Source organism: Ursus americanus, chromosome 6 (assembly GCF_024610735.1).
Source record: "Ursus americanus isolate L20-20 chromosome 6, mUrsAme1.1.p, whole genome shotgun sequence".
Classification (NCBI taxonomy): Eukaryota; Metazoa; Chordata; class Mammalia; order Carnivora; family Ursidae; genus Ursus; species Ursus americanus.
This window is the reverse complement of record NC_142132.1, coordinates 46,292,424-46,313,813: the sequence shown is the minus strand read 5'-3', so window position 1 is coordinate 46,313,813 and position 21,390 is coordinate 46,292,424. Positions and strand designations below refer to the sequence as shown.

The following is a 21,390-nucleotide window of genomic DNA, read 5'->3' as shown; positions in this document are numbered from 1 at the left end:
TCAGACTCCAAGAGAAGTCTGGCAACATCCCAGGAGCCGATGCTCCAGGCCACCAGGCACTATCCTCTGCCGAATGGCTAGGATTTGGGGGTAAAAGAGAATGTGAGATGGGGTCAGCGGCTAGCAATTCTGAATTTGCCCCTAAAGCCTGAAAGAACAGTCATCGGAATGCGTCGGTCGTAAAGATTCCTCATCCCTATGCCAAAAAGAAAAAAAAAGTCCATAAAAAAACTCAAAAAATCGCTAAGCTGAAAGGTGTGTTTTCTGCCCACGGCTACAGGGCAGGTGTTTTCAGAGCCAACTAAGGCAGTCCAGAATCTCCTTTTGCTCCCGGCAGTGCCCCTAACGAATGAGTCAGGGGTCTAGGGTCACCACTCGGGACTGACTGAACTAAGCTAGCGCTGTGAGAACGAGGAACGGCACATGGATGGAGCTGCCCGAGGATCTAAGGTAAGCTGGCCTCCGCAGCGCAGTGCCGAACAAGTGGGACGGCCTCAGAGCTGGGGCTCCTCCCACAGGGGGCGGGGCCCTGCCGGGGGAGAGGGGGCGGTGGAGTCCGAGCTCCTACGGGAGGAGCGGGGCCGGTCACGTGGGAGAGGCACGGCGGCGCAGGCGCCAAGGAGCGCAGGCGCGGGGACCACCTCTCGGACCCCTGGGGCTGGGGGAGGGCCTGGCCCCTTAGCCTCCAGGCGCTCGACCCCGGAGCAGGCGGGCGGGGGCAAGCGGTGCTAGCTGCACGCGCGCACGTGACGTCCGCGGGGGTGGGTTCCGCCGCGGCGCAGGTGAGGAAACTGAGGCAGGGCCGGGTGAGCGAGGCCCGGTCCGCGGCGCGCGGGTGGCCCCTCCGGCGGCTTTAGAGCCGGCTGGAAGCTCCCTCCGAGTCGGCGGGGTACGGCAGCACCTGCCAGGCCCCAGGCAGCCCTCCCCACCGCCGCGGCGGACGGCGTCGTCCCAGCCCGGCGCGCCGCGGTCTGCGGGAGAACCCGGCGTTGGAGGTCCGAAGACCAGGGGCGGCGCCGATCTATCTGACTGGCGGAGAACCACCCCCCGTTCCCCTTCCCCTTCTCCTTCCCAGTCCCCGGGCTTTGAGTGAGGCGGATGACACCGGCCTGCCTGAATTGTTGGGACAGAGAACTGAGAAAAGGACTCTGTCCCGGCGCGCCCTTTCCGCCGGGCCGAGCCTGGGGCGGGCCCGGGAGCTGCCCGGGGGTAGCGGGCGGCACAGCCGCAGGTGAACCCACAGAGGTTGAGGGACCTGGCTCCCCGGCTCTGCACTCGCATAGGCTCTGTGCTTCCATAGGGCCGCGTGTTTTATGGGGCCACGGTTTCCTCGGAATCTCAGGCACCTGCTCCCTCCTTCCCCTCAACGTTACACACGCCTGACAACTGGAAAGAGTCCAAGTGTATATTTAAATCCCTGTGCTGAAGTCTGGGAGCGAGAAGACGAACAAGGCACCGATCTGACCAGTCGGGCTCGAGGTTGTTGCATGGGTGGGGAGGTGAAGGAGAGGGAGAAAAAATGGTTAAGGCCCGGCCTGACAAGGGCTCTGGGGAGGGAGCACACCCAGGGAGTCCAGAAGCTGGACTGGGGTTCAGATTCAGCTGACTCTCGGCCTTTTTTCCTTCCAGACCATGCTGTTTCTGCAGCTCAATTACTTAGACTTCAAGTTAGTGTTTTTTTTTTTTTTATTTCAATGTATTTTCCTTTGAATTTGGTAGATGATTAAAAAAAAAAAAGAATCACTTAGAATTTATTTTAAAAAGCATTGTCCAAGAAACTGCTTGGATGTTCCTATTCTGGCCCCGCCCTGTAGCCCAAGAACTGGGATTCAGAATGCAAACCTCGACTCCTTGGAACATACCCAGTCATCAGAAACCCTCCATTTTGTGTACGAACTACATTTTAGGGGCAATTATTGACTAATCTAGAAATGAGTAAGCATTATACCTCATATTTATGTCACTCTTTGTAAGGTAGCTTACAAAGCACCATCTGTACATTTTTTAAAAAGATTTACTTATTTTTTTGAAGGGGGAGGGGCAGAGGGAGAGAAGGTCCAAGCAGACTCTGCCGGGAACCCCACACAGGGCTATCCCACGACCCTGAGATGAGGGCCTGAGCTGAAACCAAGGGTTGGTGGCTTAACTGTCTGCACCACCCACGTGCCCTACGCCATCTGTACATTTAATCTTTTGATTGTTACAACTCTGTAGAAGGTAATTCTGGAATCATTCACATTGTTTTGTTGCAAAAATAGTGCCTTGTCCAGGTTCTACGACCTGTAGGAATTTGATGTAGATTTTAGTTATTCTTGGTGTGGCTCTTCCCACATCCCCCTCCTTTAAAAGGGCATGCCATTGGTTGAGATCTAATGCATTGTTCCCTAGGGGTACAGAAGACATTTCTGATGATTGTCATATCAGCTTGTGTCACTTAATTGGTTCTCAGAAAATTTGATGAGGACTAGAATTCTGGGGCTTGAAACCCCAGGCTCTGTCCGTATCTCAGAAATAAGGCAGCTCTCCTGCCAGCCAAATGCTTGCCTCTGTGAAATGTTGAGCTGAGAGACTCCCAAGTCTCCCTCTCCTGAGGCTTGTGTGGCAACAACTGTCTAGAGGCTGGGGGAACCAGCCTCACCTCTGAGCTCAGTGGCCTTTGGCACAGGGAGGTTTCAACTGAACAGTGCCCTTTGCCTTCCCTGGTGCTGTTAGGGTGGAAGGCGGTGGTGACAGGCACTGCGTGGAGGATGCATTGTAGAGTGGACAGCTAGGCCAGAGGGGCCTGAGACCAGCCAGGGTTCCCTCCAGACCCAGAGTCATACCCACGAGGCAGGCCTGTAGTAACGCAGTGGGGGTGGTACAGCTGGAGAACTTGTTCAGTGTTTTATGTTCTTCAAATGACCTGCCCTCAAAGAATGAGTGAATCTGAGTCCCGTAAAGTAGGGAAGGATCATGCCTTAAAATTATGCAGTACTCAAAAAATAAAAGTATTCTGCAGTATTTTATTGTGTTGTATGTTGCTCTTATATATTCTTATATATATCCAGACAACCCCTCAAAGTTCCCTTCTTTTTGGGAAGGAGATAAGGAAAAGGTGACCTCTCAAAGAGTGGAAACCCAGGATTATTATCCCAAAGCCCAGGGTCTTTGTAGTATCGCCCTTGCCCTCCCATCCACACCCATATAACCTGACAGAGCTGGTGTTCTGAGCCCAGTCAGGAGGCAGGTGCAAGCAAGGGGCAGAATGGCCGTGTATGCGGTGGGGGTGGGGATGGGGGCTCTGTAGCTTCAATCCCAGATCAGAGGATTTGTCTTTGTCTCCGAGTTTCCCAGTAGCTTGATTATGTCCTCTTGTTCTGCTTTCAGCATCTGTTCAGAACTTCCTACCTCTGCCATCTGAGAGGACGGCTGGGCCAGAGCTGGGCAGACGGTCACCCTAAGGCGCAGAACAGGAAGTTGGAGACTGAGGCAAGTAGGTGAGAGCTCACAGCTAGGTTAACTGGCTAGGTCTGTTGTCCTTGATGACAAGGGTGGGAACGTATCCCCTACTGCCCATGGGCCCTCGGGTGCCCATGCCCTGGCATTTTTAAGCCTGTCCTTTTATCATCCAGGATTGACAGGACCTTGTTACTGTGGGCAGGAGAGGTGCAGAATGGCCTCCCAGCTGAGAATGGGCAATGTGACCCTTAGAAAAACATTTGCTTTTGCGTTGTAAGCTGCTTGCAAAGCTCTGGGCCTGGGAAAGACTGGTACCCTCTCTAGCCACAGATTTCCCAGGCCCTGTTCAGGAGCAGTTTTGCTTTTAGCCTTCTTCAGGCTTGTGAGAAGACTTCAGGAACCAGCCCCCACCCCTGGCCTTCCTGAACCCTGATCCCCCACCCCCACCATTCCAGCTTCTGCAGGAATGTCCAGTGCAGGATAAATAGCCATGGATTGGGGGTTGGGAGACCCAGACCTGAGTCCCAGCACAGCCACTGACCAGCCCTACCCCGATGTGACCTTGGACTAGCTAGCCCCTTCTCTGGGCCTTGGTTTCCTCATTTACTCAGTGAAGGAGGGGCTGACCAGAGCTCTGAGGGAAGGAGAGGGAACAGGAGAGCAAAGAAGGAAGATGAAACGTGCCTTCCAGCCTCCTTCACTGACGGCTGGAGGCAAGGAGGCCCATGTGCATTCTTCATTTCCTTTGCCTTCCTCAGCACCCCTCTCTTCCTTTCGGCCTGTCTCAAGCCAGCTCATTCTGGGGAGGGAGGCTTCCCTGGGTGGGGCTGGGCTGGGCAGGTGTACCCTCTGTGTAGAGACTACGATGTTGTCTCTACTTGTTTCAGGCATGAATTATCCCACCCAGTGCTGATACTTTGTTTTATGAAGACTTTATCAGTTCCTGCCCAGAGGCAGCTCCTTGAACAGGCAGGAATTGGGCCTGGGGAAACCGGGAATGAGCGTGTGCACATCCCGCAGGAGAGCGCTGGCCGCGGGTGCCCCCATGACTTTCTGGACGTCGGAACCCTGCACTTGCGGCCAGGCGGTACTTTACAGTCTGTGGATGTCAGAAATGGGACAGCCTGAGATTTGCTAGTTCCTTCCTCTGTCGGTACAGAATGTCTTCATAGCTTATGTCAGATTGCCTTGCCGTTGAGCAGTGGAGCTAGGACCCAACCCAAGGTCACCTAAACCCCAGGCTTGAGTGTTTGATTCAAGGTCAAGCCAGCCCTGTCCAAAATAACTCTCTGGTACTGAGCTGAAATTGGGTGCCTCCAAATTAGTTTCAACATGGAGTTTAAATTATATTCAGGTAATTTCGTTGGACATTGATGGCCTATTGATGAGCAGGATTTGTGTTAAGTGCTGGGGAAGGAGGAATGAATAAGACAGCAGCCGCTCTACCATAGTGTGCACACAGACACGCCAGTAACTGAAATACTCGGTCCGTTTGCTTGTGCGGTGGCAAAGGTATGTGTACGTCTCCACACACCTGCACGCTCTCTATCATCAGAGGTGTGGGAACAGTTGATAGTTGGGGCTTTCAGGAAGACACACTTGGGAGACAGAGGGTTATTTGTCCGGGCCTTTATGTCGTTTACATGGCGGGGTGGGGCATCCCGGGCAAAGGAAACAGCACAGCAACAGTCTGGAGGCCTAACAAGACATGTTACGGTCCTTGCGTGTGGCGTGGCCGGAATGGCGGCCTGCAGCTCCTCTGGGATGGGCCCTGTCGGCCATGCTGAGGACTTTGGAGAGCCCAGGAGCAGGCAAGGATGCGGGCAGGTTGGGGTGTTCTCCCGTTACTCTGGCTGCAGCCTGGAGAGAAAGCTGGAGAGGACCTGGCTCTGGCCAAGCCTGTTCTGGACGGCGCAGTGAGGCTGAGGTTAGAACAGGGGGCAAACACGTTTCACAGGATGGACCGAACCTCCTGACTGATTAGAGGCGGGCAACAGGGGAGAAGGAGTGGGCTGCGACTCTCAGCTTCTGGCTCGAGCAGTCGGCCAGATGCCTGTGTTGGCTGGGGAACTCCAGAAGAAACACTGATGCTAAGTGGAGGTCAGTGTTGGACATGGTGCCACAGAGATGACCTCCCGAACCTCTAGGTGCAAACTTTGAGTCAGGAACAGCAATCGGAACCTGGACGTCAATACCAAGGGGTGGAGTGAAGGGCTGGAAGTAGGTGAGGTCGCCCAGGAAGGGGTGGGGTGAGAGGAGCCACTTAAGTGGAAGAACCAGAAGGGAAGGCAAAGGGGGTAAAAACAGATAGCAAGTAAGGGGCCTCAGTGGTGCTCGCCGACTTCTTGGGTGTGGGGTGATGAATGGGGCAAGGAGCAGGCTGCAGAAGGAGCCATAGAGAAAGGGACATCTCTCTTTGATCTCAGTGTGACACGTGGGCGGTGTTAAGGCCTTTGCTTCATTCGTCAGCACCGTCAGCACCGCATAGCAGGGAAGGTCTGCTGGCGCTTGATCAATGTTACAATCTGCATGACTGCAAATGACTCAAACTTTGTTCAGCTATTTGAAGGGCTGGGGGCCTTGGCAGCTCTCCATTTTGATGTTTTCTGGAGATTGAGTATTAACAGCTGAAGGAGCCCCAGGGTTTCTGGGTGGCCTGGTCCTGCCCATCGTGTGAGAGAGTGAGCTTGGGGCCATAGGCGGGACTCCAGAGCCCCGCCTCCAGCCCTCCCCTGCAGCCTGATTCCCGCCTGCTCCTGCTGGGTCGGCCTCTTTGTCAGCAGAAGCGGGAGTGTGGCCGCTGTGAATGGTGAGTGCCCTGCTCCCAGGTTTGAACTACGGAGGTTGGGGATCAGGGACAGGGTGGGGAGTGGCTTGTGGCGCTCTGGGCTTCAGGGAAGAAGAAACACTCTGGAATCTGAAATGGAGGGGGGAGGGTTCTGATGGGGACCCAAGAATGTGCAGATTCCAAAGTGAGCTGCTTTTGACAGACCCCGCATGATGGCACTGGGGTGCTTTAAGGAGCTTTTACATTCACCTTGTCCAGCCCCATGATTTTGGAGTGGAGGAAAATGAGGCTGGGAGAGGGGATGACCCCAGCTTCGCCTAGGGAGCCCAGCTGGGTCTTGTCCCCCACCCCACCAGCACGCTCTCTCCTCACCAGAGCTGCCACTCTGAGCGGCCACAGCTGTTGTTGGTCTGTGCTCTAAGCATGCTTCACCTTCTTCCGTGGGAGAGGATGAGACCCGATAAGTCGCACAGCGAGAACCCAGGACTGTAGCTGTGTGAGGTGGGGGCGGACTTCTGTGAAAGACCTTGCTGTTACCTCTGAGAAACTGACCTTTTCCTTAACGGATGAGGATAGAAAGGGGAGGACAGAGAGGGGACATCGGTCATATGGTAAATTTCCTATAATGGCTTGGCTGTATTTGATGACTGAAAAAACAAGTCAATCTTTTTTTAATGCTCCTTGAGACAAAGGGGGATCATACCCCTTGACCCCCAGAAACCTACAAATGAATGTGTGGGGAGGCTAGGTATGATGGTAGAAGGATTGCAGCTTTAGCCCAGTGATCTGGGTCCAGGTTACAGTACTGCTGCCTGTGGGCTCTGTGACACTGGAGAAGGTCCTGAACTTCTCCGAATTCAGTGTTGTCACTGTAAGAGTATTATCTGCATCAAAGACTGTTGGGTGAATGAAATTAGGCCCTGAGCGTCAAGTGACACTAAATAAATGCTGGTTTACTGGCTTCCCTATCTCTCCTGTTAGCCTTAGAGGCCCGTGTGAAAATGCTTTGTTCTGTTGAGAGAGTAGGGTCCCCCTCCCCTCCCCCCCTTTGTCCTGGGAATAGCTGTGATCCAGGAGCCCGAGTCACTCTCACTATGCAGGGAGCTGCTGTGATACATGCTCCAAGACGTGCCGGGATGGGAATGCTTTGTAGCTCAGGGAGGCTTGGCTGCGGGGCTGGACCTGCACATTCTCTAGGTGTTTCTAGGGGTGAATTTTCACCGCTAACCCCAGCAGAAGAGCCAGCTGCTGGAGGCCCCCTGGCGTCTGTTCACGGAGAGGCCTGACTCATCTCTGGAGCTAATACTGCTCTCCCATCTTAGTGCTGCTGGGCCTGAGAGCAAGGTCCACGCTTCTCAAAGGGGTGATTCTCTGCTCACACTTTCTGGGTCACAGCTTGAGGTGGGCATGGGGTGGTACACAACACCCGTATCTTGTATTCTGGCTCTTGAACTTGAGGTAGGGGGGTGGGGGGCCTTTGGGACATAGAAGTTTGCATTCTCCCAGTGTCTTGAGCCCTGACATCCGCCCCCAGCCAGGCTTTCCCAGGCTTATTCGGCCCAGGCAGGGCCTAGCCCTTCCACTCTGCCCTCTGAGTCCCACGCCAGCCCCACAGCCACTTCCTTCTGGGTGCTTCTGTGGCTTCCCAGATCAGATGGAGCTGGCTCTCATCCCCCTAGCTTCATGTTCATACCTGGCCCAAGATGCCTCCCCTTTCCACTCAAATTTCTGTTATCTGTGTGCTAGGCCTGTGTGTCCTTGAGGATGGGGTTTCACTTAGTTGTATGTCCTCCCAAGTCGCCATTTATTGAACAGGCCAGTGCTGAATAAATGATTGGAAATAAATGTTGAGTCTGATTGAGTTCTGTTCCCCTTGCAGTCGTGAGCAAACAGGCTAACTGGCCGTTGGTGTGAAGATGGAGCCTGTCGGTCTCTAAGAGCGGCCGTGTTGTGTTAGGAGAGTGTGGAGCTGAGTGTAAGGCTCTCTGGGCTTCCTGCAATGCGTCTAGGTGTTCAAGGAGTTGAAGCGAGTCCTTTTGTAGGGTAGACGTAAGCTGGTTTTTCTGTGCTGCCGCAGAAATGTTATCAGTCCTGTGATCAGAGACCACGCCATATTCTCCTGAATCATACACACATGTCAGAAATCCAGGGGTGTTTGGGGTATGTGTCGAGGTGCAGAAATTGTTCCAGGCTCTGGGGAATCTTCTGTTTATAGCACACAGGTGAGAGCTGTGGTTGTTCTGTGAATGCCCTTAATTGTTCTGTGAGTTATAATTGAGTAATGTGTAACTTTGCCTCATAAAGGAACTGGAAGCCGGCCCGTGGGCTGGAAGGTTCTTTCCTTCTTGGCCCAAGAACTTGGGTTCTCCATGAGTCATCATCCTCATCATTCAGATCTATTGAATTCACTTGCGTGCACAATTTTGGAGAGCTCACTGTGTGCCAAGCAGGCACCGTGCTGGGCATGGCAATTCAGAGATGAACTGAGGGACAGAGTCAAAGGGAACAGAGTCAAAGGTAGATAGGTCCACATCTTGCGTGGAGCACACAGGAAGTGTCATGCGTACGAAGCGTCTCTTGGGAGTGGGAGTGACGGTAGGCAGAGCAGCCGGGAAGCCTTCTTGAGGAGGTGTCCAAGTCGAGAAGAACAGAACAGATGGGGTAGCACATTCCAGGAAGCAGCATGGAGATGGGCTCACTGCGAGCCCGGCTGCCCCCCACAGTGAGCTGAGAGAAGGGAAGCTGGAGGGCGCAGCTCTCCCAGGCCAGGCTGCCCGCGTCACTGGACTTTATTCTGAGGCTTATGGCTAACCAAGCACAAAATCCTGGGTTCTGCTCTGAGGCAGTGCTTCTCAGACTTCCGTGTGCATGTGAACTGCCTGCCTGGTCTGATTCAAATGCAGCTGATGATTCCAGTAGTCCTGAGATGAGGCTTGAGATCTTCACTTCGGTGTGATGCCTGTGCTGCCAGGCCAGGAGGCCGCAGTGAGAAGTGGAGCTGTAAGAAACTCCTCTCTCCCAGCTCCAGGCCCTCCCGTCAGAGGTGCCCCAGCAGCACCCCTCCCCCACCACACACACACCTGGCCTCCCCTTCCTTTCCCCCTTCCTTACTAGCAGATGCCAGATTCCTCTTTCTGCAGTGCTCTTTTCATTTGGTCATTCCTCCTTCCCACCCCCCTGTCTGGAAGACCCCTTTTCTTAAATCTGAACTTTTCACGCTGGCCTAACACAAGCCTGGCCTACGCTTTCTTCCCAAAGTCCTTACCACCACATTACCCCCAACCCCACCTTACGGCTGTGGGTCCCTCAAAGCCCATCCTCTGGCAGTGGCATGTGGCTTTCTGGGCTTTTGCTTAATCGTTTGGAGAAATCCCCTCTCCAGCCAAGTGCTGGAGGGGAGACAGAAGTCTTCGGTTAGGTGGGCCACACACATATGCCCTGGGTCTGTATCTGGTGATCTCTGCACAGAGTCATGCTGGTTCTTAGGGAGGGAGGCCCCCCAGTATAAGACCGTAGGATGGCCAGAGGGCCATGGGAACAGAAGTATTTTAAGTAGTTGTCAGGAGAAGGAAGGCTGGGTGGGGTACCTGCTGCAGTCCCGGGGACCTAACTGGAGGAAGCCTTAGGGAGGCCCCCAGGAATGAGCTGGGAACAAGGCTGGATTCTGCAGGACCTGCGTGGGGCTCCATTGCCATTGCAGAGCCCCGTGACCCACGCAGACCTCTTTTGCCAGCCCCTCTGAGGCAGACACACACCCAGCACCGTGCTCTTTTCTTACATAATGCGTGCTCTCTCAATCCACTCCCTTCATTCCGCAGACACCTGTGCGGTGCGAGTCGAGCAGGGCAGAACATTGGATTAGACGCTGGTGTTTACCAGTGGCCACGTCTGTTCGACTGTGCCGTTCAGTAGCTGCTAGATCTTGAGGAGATGTTTACTCTCTCATCGACTCCGGTTTTCTGTATTGCTTCTTTTTTGATTTTGGTTTTATTTTCACTCGGAGCCTGTTTTGTTGGTATAATGAATGAAATATAAAGCTGTTCTCAGTTGAGAGAAAGTACTGAGATTGCCTGCCCACCGTGGGTGAGGCCCTGCTGGGCGCTGCATGAATGCTATGGTCTCTGTTTCACAGAGGGATTCACAGACTGAAGAGGAAGAAGGAGAAGGTAACAAAACAGTGCGATTGGTGTTCTGAGTATTTTTTGATCAAAGAAGAGAAGGCTGCCCCACCCCAGGGAGGTGATAGCAGAGACCCCCAGACTATGAAGGAGAAGCAGCCGCTGACAGGGAGGGGAAGGGGTAGGAGGCTGCCTCCAGGGGGCCCAGCATGGACACACCACAGAGCTGGGAGGCCGCGGCTTTGGGCACGGGAGAAGAATGGCAAGAGAGGCGTCTCAGAGGGCTGTCACTTCTCTGTTCTCGCTCCTGACCCATGAGTGAGCTCCCTGGGGCGGGAACCTCCGCGTGTCTGTTATTTCCCCAAGCTCTTGTGGCAGCAGGTGCTCAGCGGCCCTCGTCCGGTCCTGTCCTCCACTCCCGTCTCTGACGCTGCTGCTACTCTGACGCCGCTGCTCCCCTCCCCTGCCTCTGGCCTCCTGGTTGGCTGCCCAGCCAGAGGCTTGCATGGAGACCAGATTCCAGCTGTCTCAAAGTGGGAGCAGTAACATCTTCTTCCTTCCTCTCAATCTCCAGAAATGTCTTTCCTCCAGGATCCGAGTTTCTTCACCATGGGGATGTGGTCCATTGGTGCGGGGGCCCTGGGGGCAGCTGCCTTGGCCCTGCTCCTGGCCAACACAGACGTGTTTCTGTCCAAGTCCCAGAAAGCGACGCTGGAGTATCTGGAGGACATAGACCTGAAAACCCTGGAGAAGGGTAAGCAGTGACCCCACCGGCCTCAGTACTTTTCCAAGGTGCTGGGATGCAGACTTATTCATTTTTTTCCTTATAAAAGGGCTGTCTCTCTTTTTCTTAATTGAAAAGCCACTGTAACAACATTAGGAAAAATATAATAACACTTTTTAAATTACTGATAAGCCCATTACCCTGACACAGCACTCACTATTATTTTTGCACGTTCCTTTCCATGTGTACATAGTATGTAGTTGTGATCTTATTGGACACCATGTTTTACATTTTAGCTTCTTCTTGTCAAAAGCATTTTTCACTTTCTGCTCTTGTCTCCTGGGCCTTTACAGAAAAGAGCTCCTGGGTCAAATGCATTTGAGAACCACTGTGTACCCATTCCATGTTCCCGGTGCACAACACAGGCACTTGCTTATCGAAATGCAGCGTCTGGGTGGTTACCAGTACAGCCGTGGGCAGCCCTCACCTGGGGTGCCGCACACACAGGGCGGGGGGTGGGGAGCGCAGGGTCACACTTGTAGAGTGGACCTACCTGTCTCCCTCTTCTTGGGGAGCCCACCTGGAGCGCCTGGGGACTGCTGAGAGCCACAGATCTGCACGTGCTCCTCGGCTGCCTCACTGTGTGCTCTCGGCCTGCGCGGCTCAGTGGGGTCTCAGTGATGCCAGTGGTGTGGGTGCAGTTGGCACGAGCTTGGTGAAGTTTGGGGCTCGCTGACTGGGTGGTCTCCAGGTTGGCCCCTCAAAGGGAGGCCATGCTCACCTGTTCCGTAAGTGAGGAAGCTTGTCGGGGGCAGGCAGGCACTGTGACTACAGACTTAGGCATAGGTCTTCGTGGAGGACTAGGAAGTCCTGTGGAGAGAGCCCTGTTTGGCTGTGTTCAGCCCGGGGTTTTCCCATCTTTCGATTACAGACCCCAGCCTGCTCCTTTTTCTCCGTATAACATGCCACAGGGGCGCGGATTCCTCTGAGAAATACTAAGACAGTGAGAGTTGCTACTTGCTGAGCCCTCGCTAACTGTGTTCCCAGACACTGCGGCGGGCACTTTTCTACCCATCTTTAGATGCCCCCGTAGCCGCAGTGGAGCTGCTGGGTGCTTACACTTATGAGCGAGGAGACCGAGGTCTGGGGAGGAGCCGGCGTGTGCCCGAGGCCACCCTACTAGCTGCAGGCCCTGTCGGACCACAGCCGGCTTGAGCCGCAGAACCGTACTGCCCTGAGCCATTTCCTGGCTGGGCATCTTCTGCCCTCTCCTGTGAATAATTGTGCGGTTAACATATTTAGGTTAAATTTTTTTTTTTCTGTAGGGGGGCACCTAGGGTGGCTCAGTCGGCTAAGCATTTGACTCTTGATCTCAGCTCAGGTCTTGATTTCAGGGTTGTGAGTTCAAGCCCTTGTTGGGCTCCATGCTGGCCATGGAGCCTACTTAAAAAAAAAAAAAATCAGTTTGGGACACCTGACTGGCTCAGTTGGTGGAGGGTATGACTCTTGATCTTGGGGTTGTGAGTTCAAGCCCTGTGCTGGGTGTAGAGATTACTTAAAAATAAAATTTTTAAAAAGTTTTTTTTCATAAAAATTTCTGTTGACTTATTCTCGTTGAATACATTTTTCTTTTAAATTAGAGGTTTTGTTTTGTTTTGTTTTGATCAAAGTGCAAGATCTCTTTCAGGTTTTGGCCATGTATCTGCCCTAAAGAATCATTACAGTGTCCACTGGTACCAGCACAGGAATTTGCCATTTTTCCAGAAATGTTCCAGTTTGGGATGTTCAATTTTGCCAATAGATTTTAAGGGGGGGGGGGCCCTTTTGGGTAAACAGCGGGGTCTTTACACTATATTGATTTCCCTCTGAAGGATGATTAGTTCCTGTCTGTGTTTCCTGTTTGCTGTTTCCAAGTCGTCTGCTAGGCCAGTGCCGTTTATGGACTGCCTCCATGGTTGGGGCCGGGCTGGGCTGGGAGGAGAGAATACTAATTTGTCTTTTCTCCCCAGAACCAAGGACTTTCAAAGCAAAGGAGCTCTGGGAAAAGAATGGAGCTGTGATTATGGCTGTGCGCAGGCCCGGCTGTTTCCTCTGCCGAGAGGTGAGTACATCAAGGATCTGTTCAGAGAAAAGGAGTCCAGCAAGCGGGGCCAACGTGTTTGCAGCCAGGACCAAGGGCCTGTAGGCCCACTTTGACCTTCGATCAGCACTGTTATTTGCTCTAGGTATTTCTTTTGATTTTTTCCCTGTGTGTATTCATTTAACAACTCACCATATCCTGGGGTTAGCAAACATACTTGACTCTCATTTGGCGCTCACAGGCCCTTGCGCTCTCAGGGACTGTCTGTGTCCAGGGCCATCTTCCCGATTTAATCAGGGGTGGCGACCAGGTTGAATTCCGTATTCCTGGTGCACGACACAGGCACCTGCTTATCGAAATGCAGCGTCTGGGTGGTTACCGGTAGAGCCACGGGCAGCCCTCACCTGGGGTGCCGCACACACAGGGTGGGGGGTGGGGAGCACAAGGTCATACTTGTGGAGTGGACCTACCTGTCTCCTGTCTCCCTCTTCTTGGGGAGCCCACCTGGAGTGCCTGGGGGACTGCTGAGAGCCACAGATCTGCATGTGCTCCTCGGCTGCCTCACTGTGTGCTCTCGGCCTGCGCGGCTCAGTGGGGTCTCAGTGATGCCAGTGGTGTGGGTGCAGTTGGCACGAGCTTGGTGAAGTTTGGGGCTCGCTGACCGGGTGGTCTCCCAGGTTGGCCCCTCAAAGGGAGGCCATGCTCACCTGTTCCGTAAGTGAGGAAGCTTCAAGAGAAAGCAGGGTCCAGCCTTGTCACTTTACAGATAGGTGAAGAGGGCTTCGGTGACCTGTCCTGGTCACACAGTCAGTGGCAGAAGACCTAGATTCTGAGATCTGCCTTGCCTGAGGGAGAACTGGGAACGAGACAGCACTGCTTCTCACATGGTGGCGTGGGCCCTGTCCACATGGTCGTCCTTCGTCCTCTCATTGTCCTTCCTGAGCCCAGGGCATTCCTTTCAGCCTTGAGCTCTCTCTCCTTGTGTGGCTGGGCCGACAGAGAATGTGCTCACATTCAGGGTACTTCAATGCCTGTTGTCTCCCCCACATATCCCTGGAAAATACAGTGGAAGAGGCAGAGGGACAGCGGTGGTGACAAAGTCACACTGCTGTGGGGAGGTGTAGTACTTTCCTGTTGCTGCTGTTACAAATTATCACAGACTGGGTGGCTCTCAACAACACGGATTTATGAGCTTGCACTTCTAAGGGTCAAAATTCTGAAATTGGTCTCATTGGGCTAAAATCAAGGTGTCAGCAGGGCTGCATTCCTTCTGGAGGCTGCAGGAGGGGAGTGATTTCCTTTCTTCTTCGCTGCTAGCGGCCGTCTGCCTTCCTTGGCTCATGGCCCCTTGCTCCACTCTTACAGCCAGTGTGGGCGGGTCCAGTCTTTCTCACAGTGCGTCACCATGTCACGGGAAGGACCCCTGGGATTGGGGCCACCCAGATGATGCAGGATTATCTCCTTTAAGATCAGCGGGTTAGCAACCACCTGCTGCCTTGATTCCCCCTGGCCCTGTAGCAAAGCGTGTTCACAGCTTCCTGGGGTTAGCATGTGGATATCCCGAGAGGGTATTTCTACCTACCATGGGAAGCGAAGCCTAAAAACTCAGGGCTTTTGGTTCAACGTCTGTGATGCCTTCAGATATCAACATGGAAGCCTGTTGTGACCGGATTTCCCAAGGCCAGTTAAACCTGCAAGATCCCAAGAGCAGCTGCCTTCCCTAAATACACCCTGCTTGCCTGTGCCCTGCTCTCTGCTTGGCAGAGCATTTTGTGAAAAACGTGTGTTGGACGGCAGTCTGTGTTCTTTTAGTGGCCCAGACCAGAGGTGTAGGGCTGAGTTCCCACTTCATGGCTTTGGGCAGTACAGAGCCCAGGAAAAGGGAGGAAATCGTTTCATCTCACACATAGGTGGTCTGTGGCCGCAGCAGACCTGTAGTCCTCTGTGCTGTAGGGCCAAGTCGGCCGCTCCCTGAAGCTCTTGATGAGTGCATCGCAATGGATTCTGCTTTGTTAGCTGTCCTTTTTGTGTGTGTTCTAGAAAATAAACAAAAAATTAAATGTAGTTTCTACCATACAGCAACATATTTGTATTGGAGGCGGGTGGGCTGCTGTTTCTTTAATTCCGACACCAGAAGTGAAGAATTTGCTCTGAACAGCGAAGCTTTACCAAGACACGTGTAGTTTCCTTTCTTTATCCAGCATGTAGTTCGTGAGAGTCAAGGATGTCTGTATTTATCAGTTCAGCTGCATTCTCCCCACTCTACACCTTCACCTTCAAATCTTTCCACCCGGCATCTAGTACCTTCCATGTATCCAGCCATGTGTTGGGCATGGAGGGATACAAGAAATGGAAGACACGGCATTTCACACCTGGGAACTTAAGTGACCGTGGTCACCTTGGTGGTCACACACAGACCCGGTTCTGAAAAAGTCTCCAAGCAGAAAGATTGGATATGCACAGAGAATTGGGGCTTTACTCCAGGCTGGATGAGCCAGGGAGAACTTTCAAAACAGGGACCCCTTTCTGGAGGGTGGGATTTGAGCGGGAGAAAAAGGGAGGTTGTTTTGGGGTGGGGAGCCAACTGAGCAAGGGCGCTGGGGCAGCTATTTGCCTGGCCCCAATGGAGTTTGTCTCCTGGGGTGAGCTGGTTTGGTTGAGTGCAGGGGAGAGGCGATGAGGTGGGAGAGGGGCATCGTGGCTACACATGGAGGGCCGTGTTTGGGGGTAGTCTCGCAGTTACCTGATGCTCCCCAGGCCATGGTTAGGACATCCATAAGAGGCGCCTTGCCTCTCCTTCCCACCCTGGAGAGAACAAGAAGCCTGGACTGAGGAGGCCTCGGGCCCAGCGGGGCCAGGCTTCTGCTGGGCTACACAGGCCTTCATTGTTCCGGGCATCTCATTGCTTCTGTTCTGCACTCAGTGCCAGCCCCTCTCTGGGCCTGCAGGGCAGCAGGCAATTGGCCAGCTGCAGAACCACAGGAGTTTGTGCCCCTGACGTTCCCTGTCTCCTGCAGGAGGCTGCGGACCTGTCCTCCCTGAAGCCCAAGCTGGACGAGCTGGGAGTCCCCCTGTATGCGGTGGTGAAGGAACAAATCAGGACCGAAGTGCAGGACTTCCAGCCTTATTTCAAAGGAGAAATCTTCCTGGATGAAAAGGTGCATCTGTGAGCCCGTGGACACAGACTGGTGGGGGTTGTGCTCGGGTGTGGAGAGTTCGATGACCCAGGGTATGTCTGGCCTGGAGCTGGAGGCTGCCCTCCCTTTCGGCTGCCCTGAATTTTGGCTCCCCTCTGGGCAGAGCGTGATGGGACACTTGACAGGTGTCCTCTCACCCTTCCTGAACTGTGACCTGGGCACAGGAGCCTGGGAAATTGCTGAAGCCCCACTGGGTTCTCACACCATGCAGGCGGGGACCAGCACGAGCCCCTGGCCCTTACTTCACTGCAGCCACATTCCTTTCCCCTCTACTCTCACCTGTGCGGATGTCAGACTGTTAGCACCCTACTGGGCACAAGAGCCCTGTGTGTCTCTAGCAAGGGGCCAGAGGCAGAGTGGAAAGCTGCATATCTGTGTCCTAAGCATGGGCCTGCCCTGAGGTCAGAAGCTGGCCTGGCAGGGTTCTCTTTCCCCGGGGCAGTTGAGAGTGCTCCTGAATGGGAGCTGTGTGGGGGTTAGGTTGGGGGGAGGACAGGAAGCAGGCTTTGGGTCTTTGAGAACGAATGCCCTGTTGGGAACCTTTCCTCCCGGGGGAAGGCAGGCATACAGGCTGCTCAAAGGGGCTCTGTCTTTCTTGTTCCTGCAGAAAAAGTTCTACGGTCCCCAAAGGCGGAAGATGATGTTTATGGGATTTGTCCGTCTGGGTGTTTGGTACAACTTCTTCCGGGCCCGGAATGGAGGCTTTTCTGGAAACCTGGAAGGCGAAGGCTTCATCCTTGGGGGAGTTTTTGTGGTGGGATCAGGAAAGCAGGTAAATTCCTCATGTTCACATATGGATCTGTGGGTGTGTGTGTCTGTGGGCACAAGGTCCCAATGTGGGGGGTGACCTTCCCTACTTGGAGTCTTGCAGCCTTCCTTCCAGAAAGCCAGGGAACGTGAGGAAGGGGAAGGTGGAGAATTGACCGTTTATCACGCATCTGCTCACAGGCCACCTCACACTCGAGTCTCCTCACTCATCACAGTAATGTCCTGAGATGGTTTGGGCATTCCGCAGGCCAGTGACTTGGAACTGAGAGGTGTGGGTGAGCGCACGCAGGAGCGCAGCTCGTCAGTGGCACTCCTGGGGCCTGCATCTGGGTCTCCTGATGTCAAGTTCTGTCTTCCGTGCTTGAACAAAAGCATTTCTATTCTGTCAAGAACTCCCCTGCGGTTTTCCCAGGTCATCAGGGATGGACAGTAGAGAAAAGGAAGAGGAGAGAAGGAAGAAAAACAGGCCTGATTAGGGGGAGTATCAAGGAGATTGGGGGGAGACAGCACGTTTCTGTGGGGTTTCTGTGGGGTGCCGCCCCAGAGAGGCAACAGACTTCTCTGCAGACAGGCTGCTCCGGGCCCTGCCTCTGAGGCTCCAGAGTGAGCACAGGGACCCTGTGGGCCCAGGAGGCAGGTGGGTGGCTGCTCCATGTCAGACTGCGGGCAGCCTCGAGCTGGGGGGGCTCCCCTGTGCTGGAACGCAGCGCCAGCAGACGCCAGGTGGACGCAGAGCAGGGGGAGGGTGAAGCGGATGCAGTTTCAAGGGCCCGACAGGAGGACGTCGAGACTGGTGGCCCGACCTCTAGTCCTGTCTCTGCCAACTTCAGGGATCGCATTAACGCTTGGCCGCCTCTGTAAAAAGATGGTATTGTTTGCCTTGGTGGACCTCACCGCTAATCTTAATAATTGCATACTTTTTCTCAGTCTGGGAAGAATAAAAGCTAGTAGGAATAGAAATCTTTCAGTTTGAAGCTCTACCTCTAATCTCTTCCTTTGAAACCTTGGTAACTGCTGTCGCTTGTCTGTATTACACTCTAGCATGGATTGGTGTCTGATAGAATGCAAACCTATTTGCTTCCTTTCTGGCAAATACATCAAAATGTCGTAGTGATCATGGCTGCCCGCGAGTGCCTGCCTTGTTCCGAGTCCTCATGTACACCATCTCCTAGCGTCCGCACAACCAGTCTGGGATGTTAGGGAGTTTTAGTCCCATCTACATGTAAGGAAATGAATTATGAATGATATGAAGTAATTCTGCCAAGAGATAAACAGCTGCTGAGTGGTACAATGGAAATGGAAATCAGGAACGCAGGCACGCCCTGCTCCAGAGACCCCGCCCTTCCCCTGCCCAGAGCCGCTCCTCAGCGGTGGTTCCCAAAGACCCCTTCCAGATGCCCTTGCACTTGGGCAGGCCAGTTCCCGACAGGATCAACCACTCAGCCTCTCCTGGCTCAGGTGCCCTGGGGTTCCTTCCTTCTCCTGCCTCTGCCTTCCCTCAGCCTCCAGGGCAGGGCCTAGCTCACCTGGCAGCCTTCTCTTGCCTGCCAGTGACTCACCTGGTGCTCACAGGCTCCCCAAGCCGGGCTGGCACATTCCTAGTGTTTTTAGGTGTGTCATTGGTCTTTGTCCATGCTCCCTGGCGCACGGCCCTCTTCCTTTCTGGTGGAACGTGGACTGGGCTGGCTGAGCCTCTGGGTTTCTTGAGAGCAGAGTTTTTGCAGTCCCCCTGAGCCAGCTGCCACTCAGTGGGGATTTCCTTTGTAATAATAATCTTCAAAGCACGCTTACTTTAGGGCGCCTGGGTGGCTCGGTTGAGCATCTGCCTTCGGCTCAGGTCATGATCCCAGGGTCCTGGGATCCACGTCTGGCTCTGTGCTCAGCCAGGAGTCTGTTTCTCCCTCTCCCTCTGCTCCTCCCCCTGCTCATGTTCTCTCTCTGTCTCAAACAAATAAATAAAATCTTAAAAAAGAATTTTAAAAAAGCACAGTTTCTTTAAAGAAGTAATGTGTTTTCAACATAGAAGATTTGAGAAAGCAGCAGCAGGTGAGGAGGGCCATCCTGTGAGCTCAGCCACCGTGCACAACCCATTAGAACCACGCTGAGCCGAGAAGCCTTTTGTTTTGTTTTGTTTAGAAAATGATATCTTACTAGATATTCTTTTTTTCATTTAACAGCGTATCATGAACATCTCCTACGTCATCATATATTCTTCCTCAGTATCTTTCATGGCCGCATACTGCTTCGTTAGACATGGAGATGGTTTCCTCATCTGCTTCCCTGTAGTCACCTCCGTGTGGTGGGACGTTTTGGGTTTTTTAAAGTCTTTATAAATAATGGTACAGCAAATATATTTACAGATGTTTGTTTATTTATTTGTTCTGTTAAGATGAGTTCCCTGATGTCCTGGGGCAAAGACTCTTTCAGAGGATTCCTTGATACTGATCTCACACGCGCTATTTCATGTGTTTTACCGCTTTCCGATGCTTTGGCATATCCTCTGTCTTAGAGCATTTTGCTTCACAGTATCAGGAGTGGCCTCCGTTTTCTTAGGAAAACTAAGGTCAAGAGAGGGCGTGTCTCCCTTTTCCGATGGCGGGAGTCTGCCCTCGGAGCTCCACTTGCACACCCTGCAGCTCTTCTCTGGAAGCTCGACCTGTGTCGGCTCTCTCTGCCTGGGGTGTTCTTTTACCTCCACCTGTAGGCATGCGGCCGCCTTCCTGCTTTACTGTCTGTGAAGCCTTGCCTGACCACCCCATCATATCGCCCCACGCAGATGTCACTCCTGACTTCCCGCTCCCACAGTGCTGCGGGTCCGGCCCACCCGTTGTGATGTAACCTTCCCTGACCCCGCTTTGCCACCCAAACTGAACCCGTCAGGAGCGGAGCCAGGCCTGACCCGGATCTCTGGCCCCTGCTGCCCAAGCTGCCGCTCAGTGTCCCATGAATGAGTGACTCAGAGTGCGGACTGATGTTCCCTCTCGTTTCCTTTTAGGGCATTCTTCTCGAGCATCGGGAAAAAGAATTTGGAGACAAAGTGAACCCAGTTTCTGTTCTGGAAGCCGCTAGGAAGATCCAACCCCAGACTTCGGCCGCAGAGACAAAGTGATTGTGTGAAACTGCCCCGCTCAGGGATAACTGGGGGCACTCGCCGGTGTCCTGGGACGTGTTGTGTCTCCGCTCATGTCCCCAGAGAGTTAGAAGCCCACTCATGCCATATTGTCAGTAGAGATCATTAATGTATTTTAATACCATGCTCTCTTTAGGCCCAATAAGGCAAAATAGCCCCCAGATAAGACTGATAAGAATCTAAGAAACCAGTGAGGGTAATTTCAGCTAAAACCTGGAAAATATGAGGCTTAGCCTTGACTGCTGCACCCCCTTACAGCGTACGTGGTGTGAGTGCCGTTACTGGAAATGGCTTTCAATTTCATGTCTTCAAAAATCTAAGAAAAGTTGATGATTGACTTGAAGAGTCAGGATATGAAGGTTTGGGGCTTGTGTGTTCTCCATTAATGACCTATTAGTACAATGCTAAGGTAAAACGCAAAGGAATTGGCGGGTTCCAGATGGCTTACTAAAAGTAAATTATCAAATGAAATCTATTTTTTCATCGTCTTCCATTCTAACCTCAGAGGTTTGATTTTCTAGAAGAAGTGATCATCTCTGGCTCTAATAAAATTATCAGAAATTGCCTATAATACAAGTTTTTCTGATAAAACTAACAATAAAAATATTTACCATAATGATGGTTGAATTTAAATCATTGGTGCCGAAGACGTTGCGCGTGAAAAGTCAGTGTTCCCCACGCGTACGCGGTGGGGGTAGTGGTGGGGGAGAGCTCCTCTAGCGCTCACGCTCTGAGAGATGTGCACCTTCATCCCGTCATTTGTGTGAGTGATTTTGCTGTCTGCCCTAGGGGAATGACGGGCATTTAAAATTGGAAGCTGCTTTCCTACCGGTAGTCTGTCAGCCTGATTTGAGGTGAATGAGGAGAAGGGACAGAGAAGATGAAATATAATTTAATTCATTAATTTGTTACATTTGAATTTTTAGCATATGTGTTAAGTATGAGATCAGCCAAAGCCCGAAGGGGGGGCACTGCCCTGGGAATGGGAGTCCAGTGAGAAGGGCCAGGAGGAGAGGAGGCCGTGTGTATCCAGGAGAGCAAGAATGGGGACCGTCAGAGCTGGGGCTAGAAGCCGAAGAGCATTGGCAACGAGCGCAGGGCCGCGGGTGCACGACTACGTGGCTCTGACTCCACGCAGGGGCCGCGC

The 21,390-nt window shown here is 53.1% G+C and overlaps 1 protein-coding gene across 6 annotated transcripts; it reads left to right on the top strand.

The window, feature by feature from the left end:
- The first annotated feature begins 626 nt into the window (after positions 1-626).
- PRXL2A (peroxiredoxin like 2A) lies at positions 627-20,859 on the top strand. Of its 6 annotated transcripts, none has more exons than XM_087862988.1 (7): positions 627-782; positions 3,367-3,468; positions 10,936-11,098; positions 13,078-13,169; positions 16,166-16,306; positions 16,953-17,117; positions 20,109-20,859. In XM_087862988.1, exons 3-7 carry the CDS (start codon positions 10,954-10,956, stop codon positions 20,220-20,222), a joined length of 657 nt encoding a protein of 218 aa, XP_087719114.1. In that variant the 5' UTR covers positions 627-782; positions 3,367-3,468; positions 10,936-10,953; the 3' UTR covers positions 20,223-20,859. The 6 variants fall into 6 exon arrangements, with proteins under 6 accessions (XP_087719114.1, XP_087719110.1, XP_087719113.1 ...); XM_087862984.1 differs by having other exon boundaries at positions 10,919-11,098; XM_087862987.1 differs by having other exon boundaries at positions 3,367-3,476.
- The last annotated feature ends 531 nt before the right edge of the window (positions 20,860-21,390 follow it).

Excerpts from the sequence above, each read along its gene's own strand:
- PRXL2A (XM_087862984.1), top strand. The coding sequence starts at position 10,921 with ATGTCTTTCCTCCAGGATCCGAGTTTCTTCACCATGGGGATGTGGTCC. Across the intron at positions 11,099-13,077 it reads CCTGAAAACCCTGGAGAAGG|AACCAAGGACTTTCAAAGCA; the intron begins GTAAGCAGTGAC and ends TTTTCTCCCCAG. Across the intron at positions 17,118-20,108 it reads TGGTGGGATCAGGAAAGCAG|GGCATTCTTCTCGAGCATCG; the intron begins GTAAATTCCTCA and ends GTTTCCTTTTAG.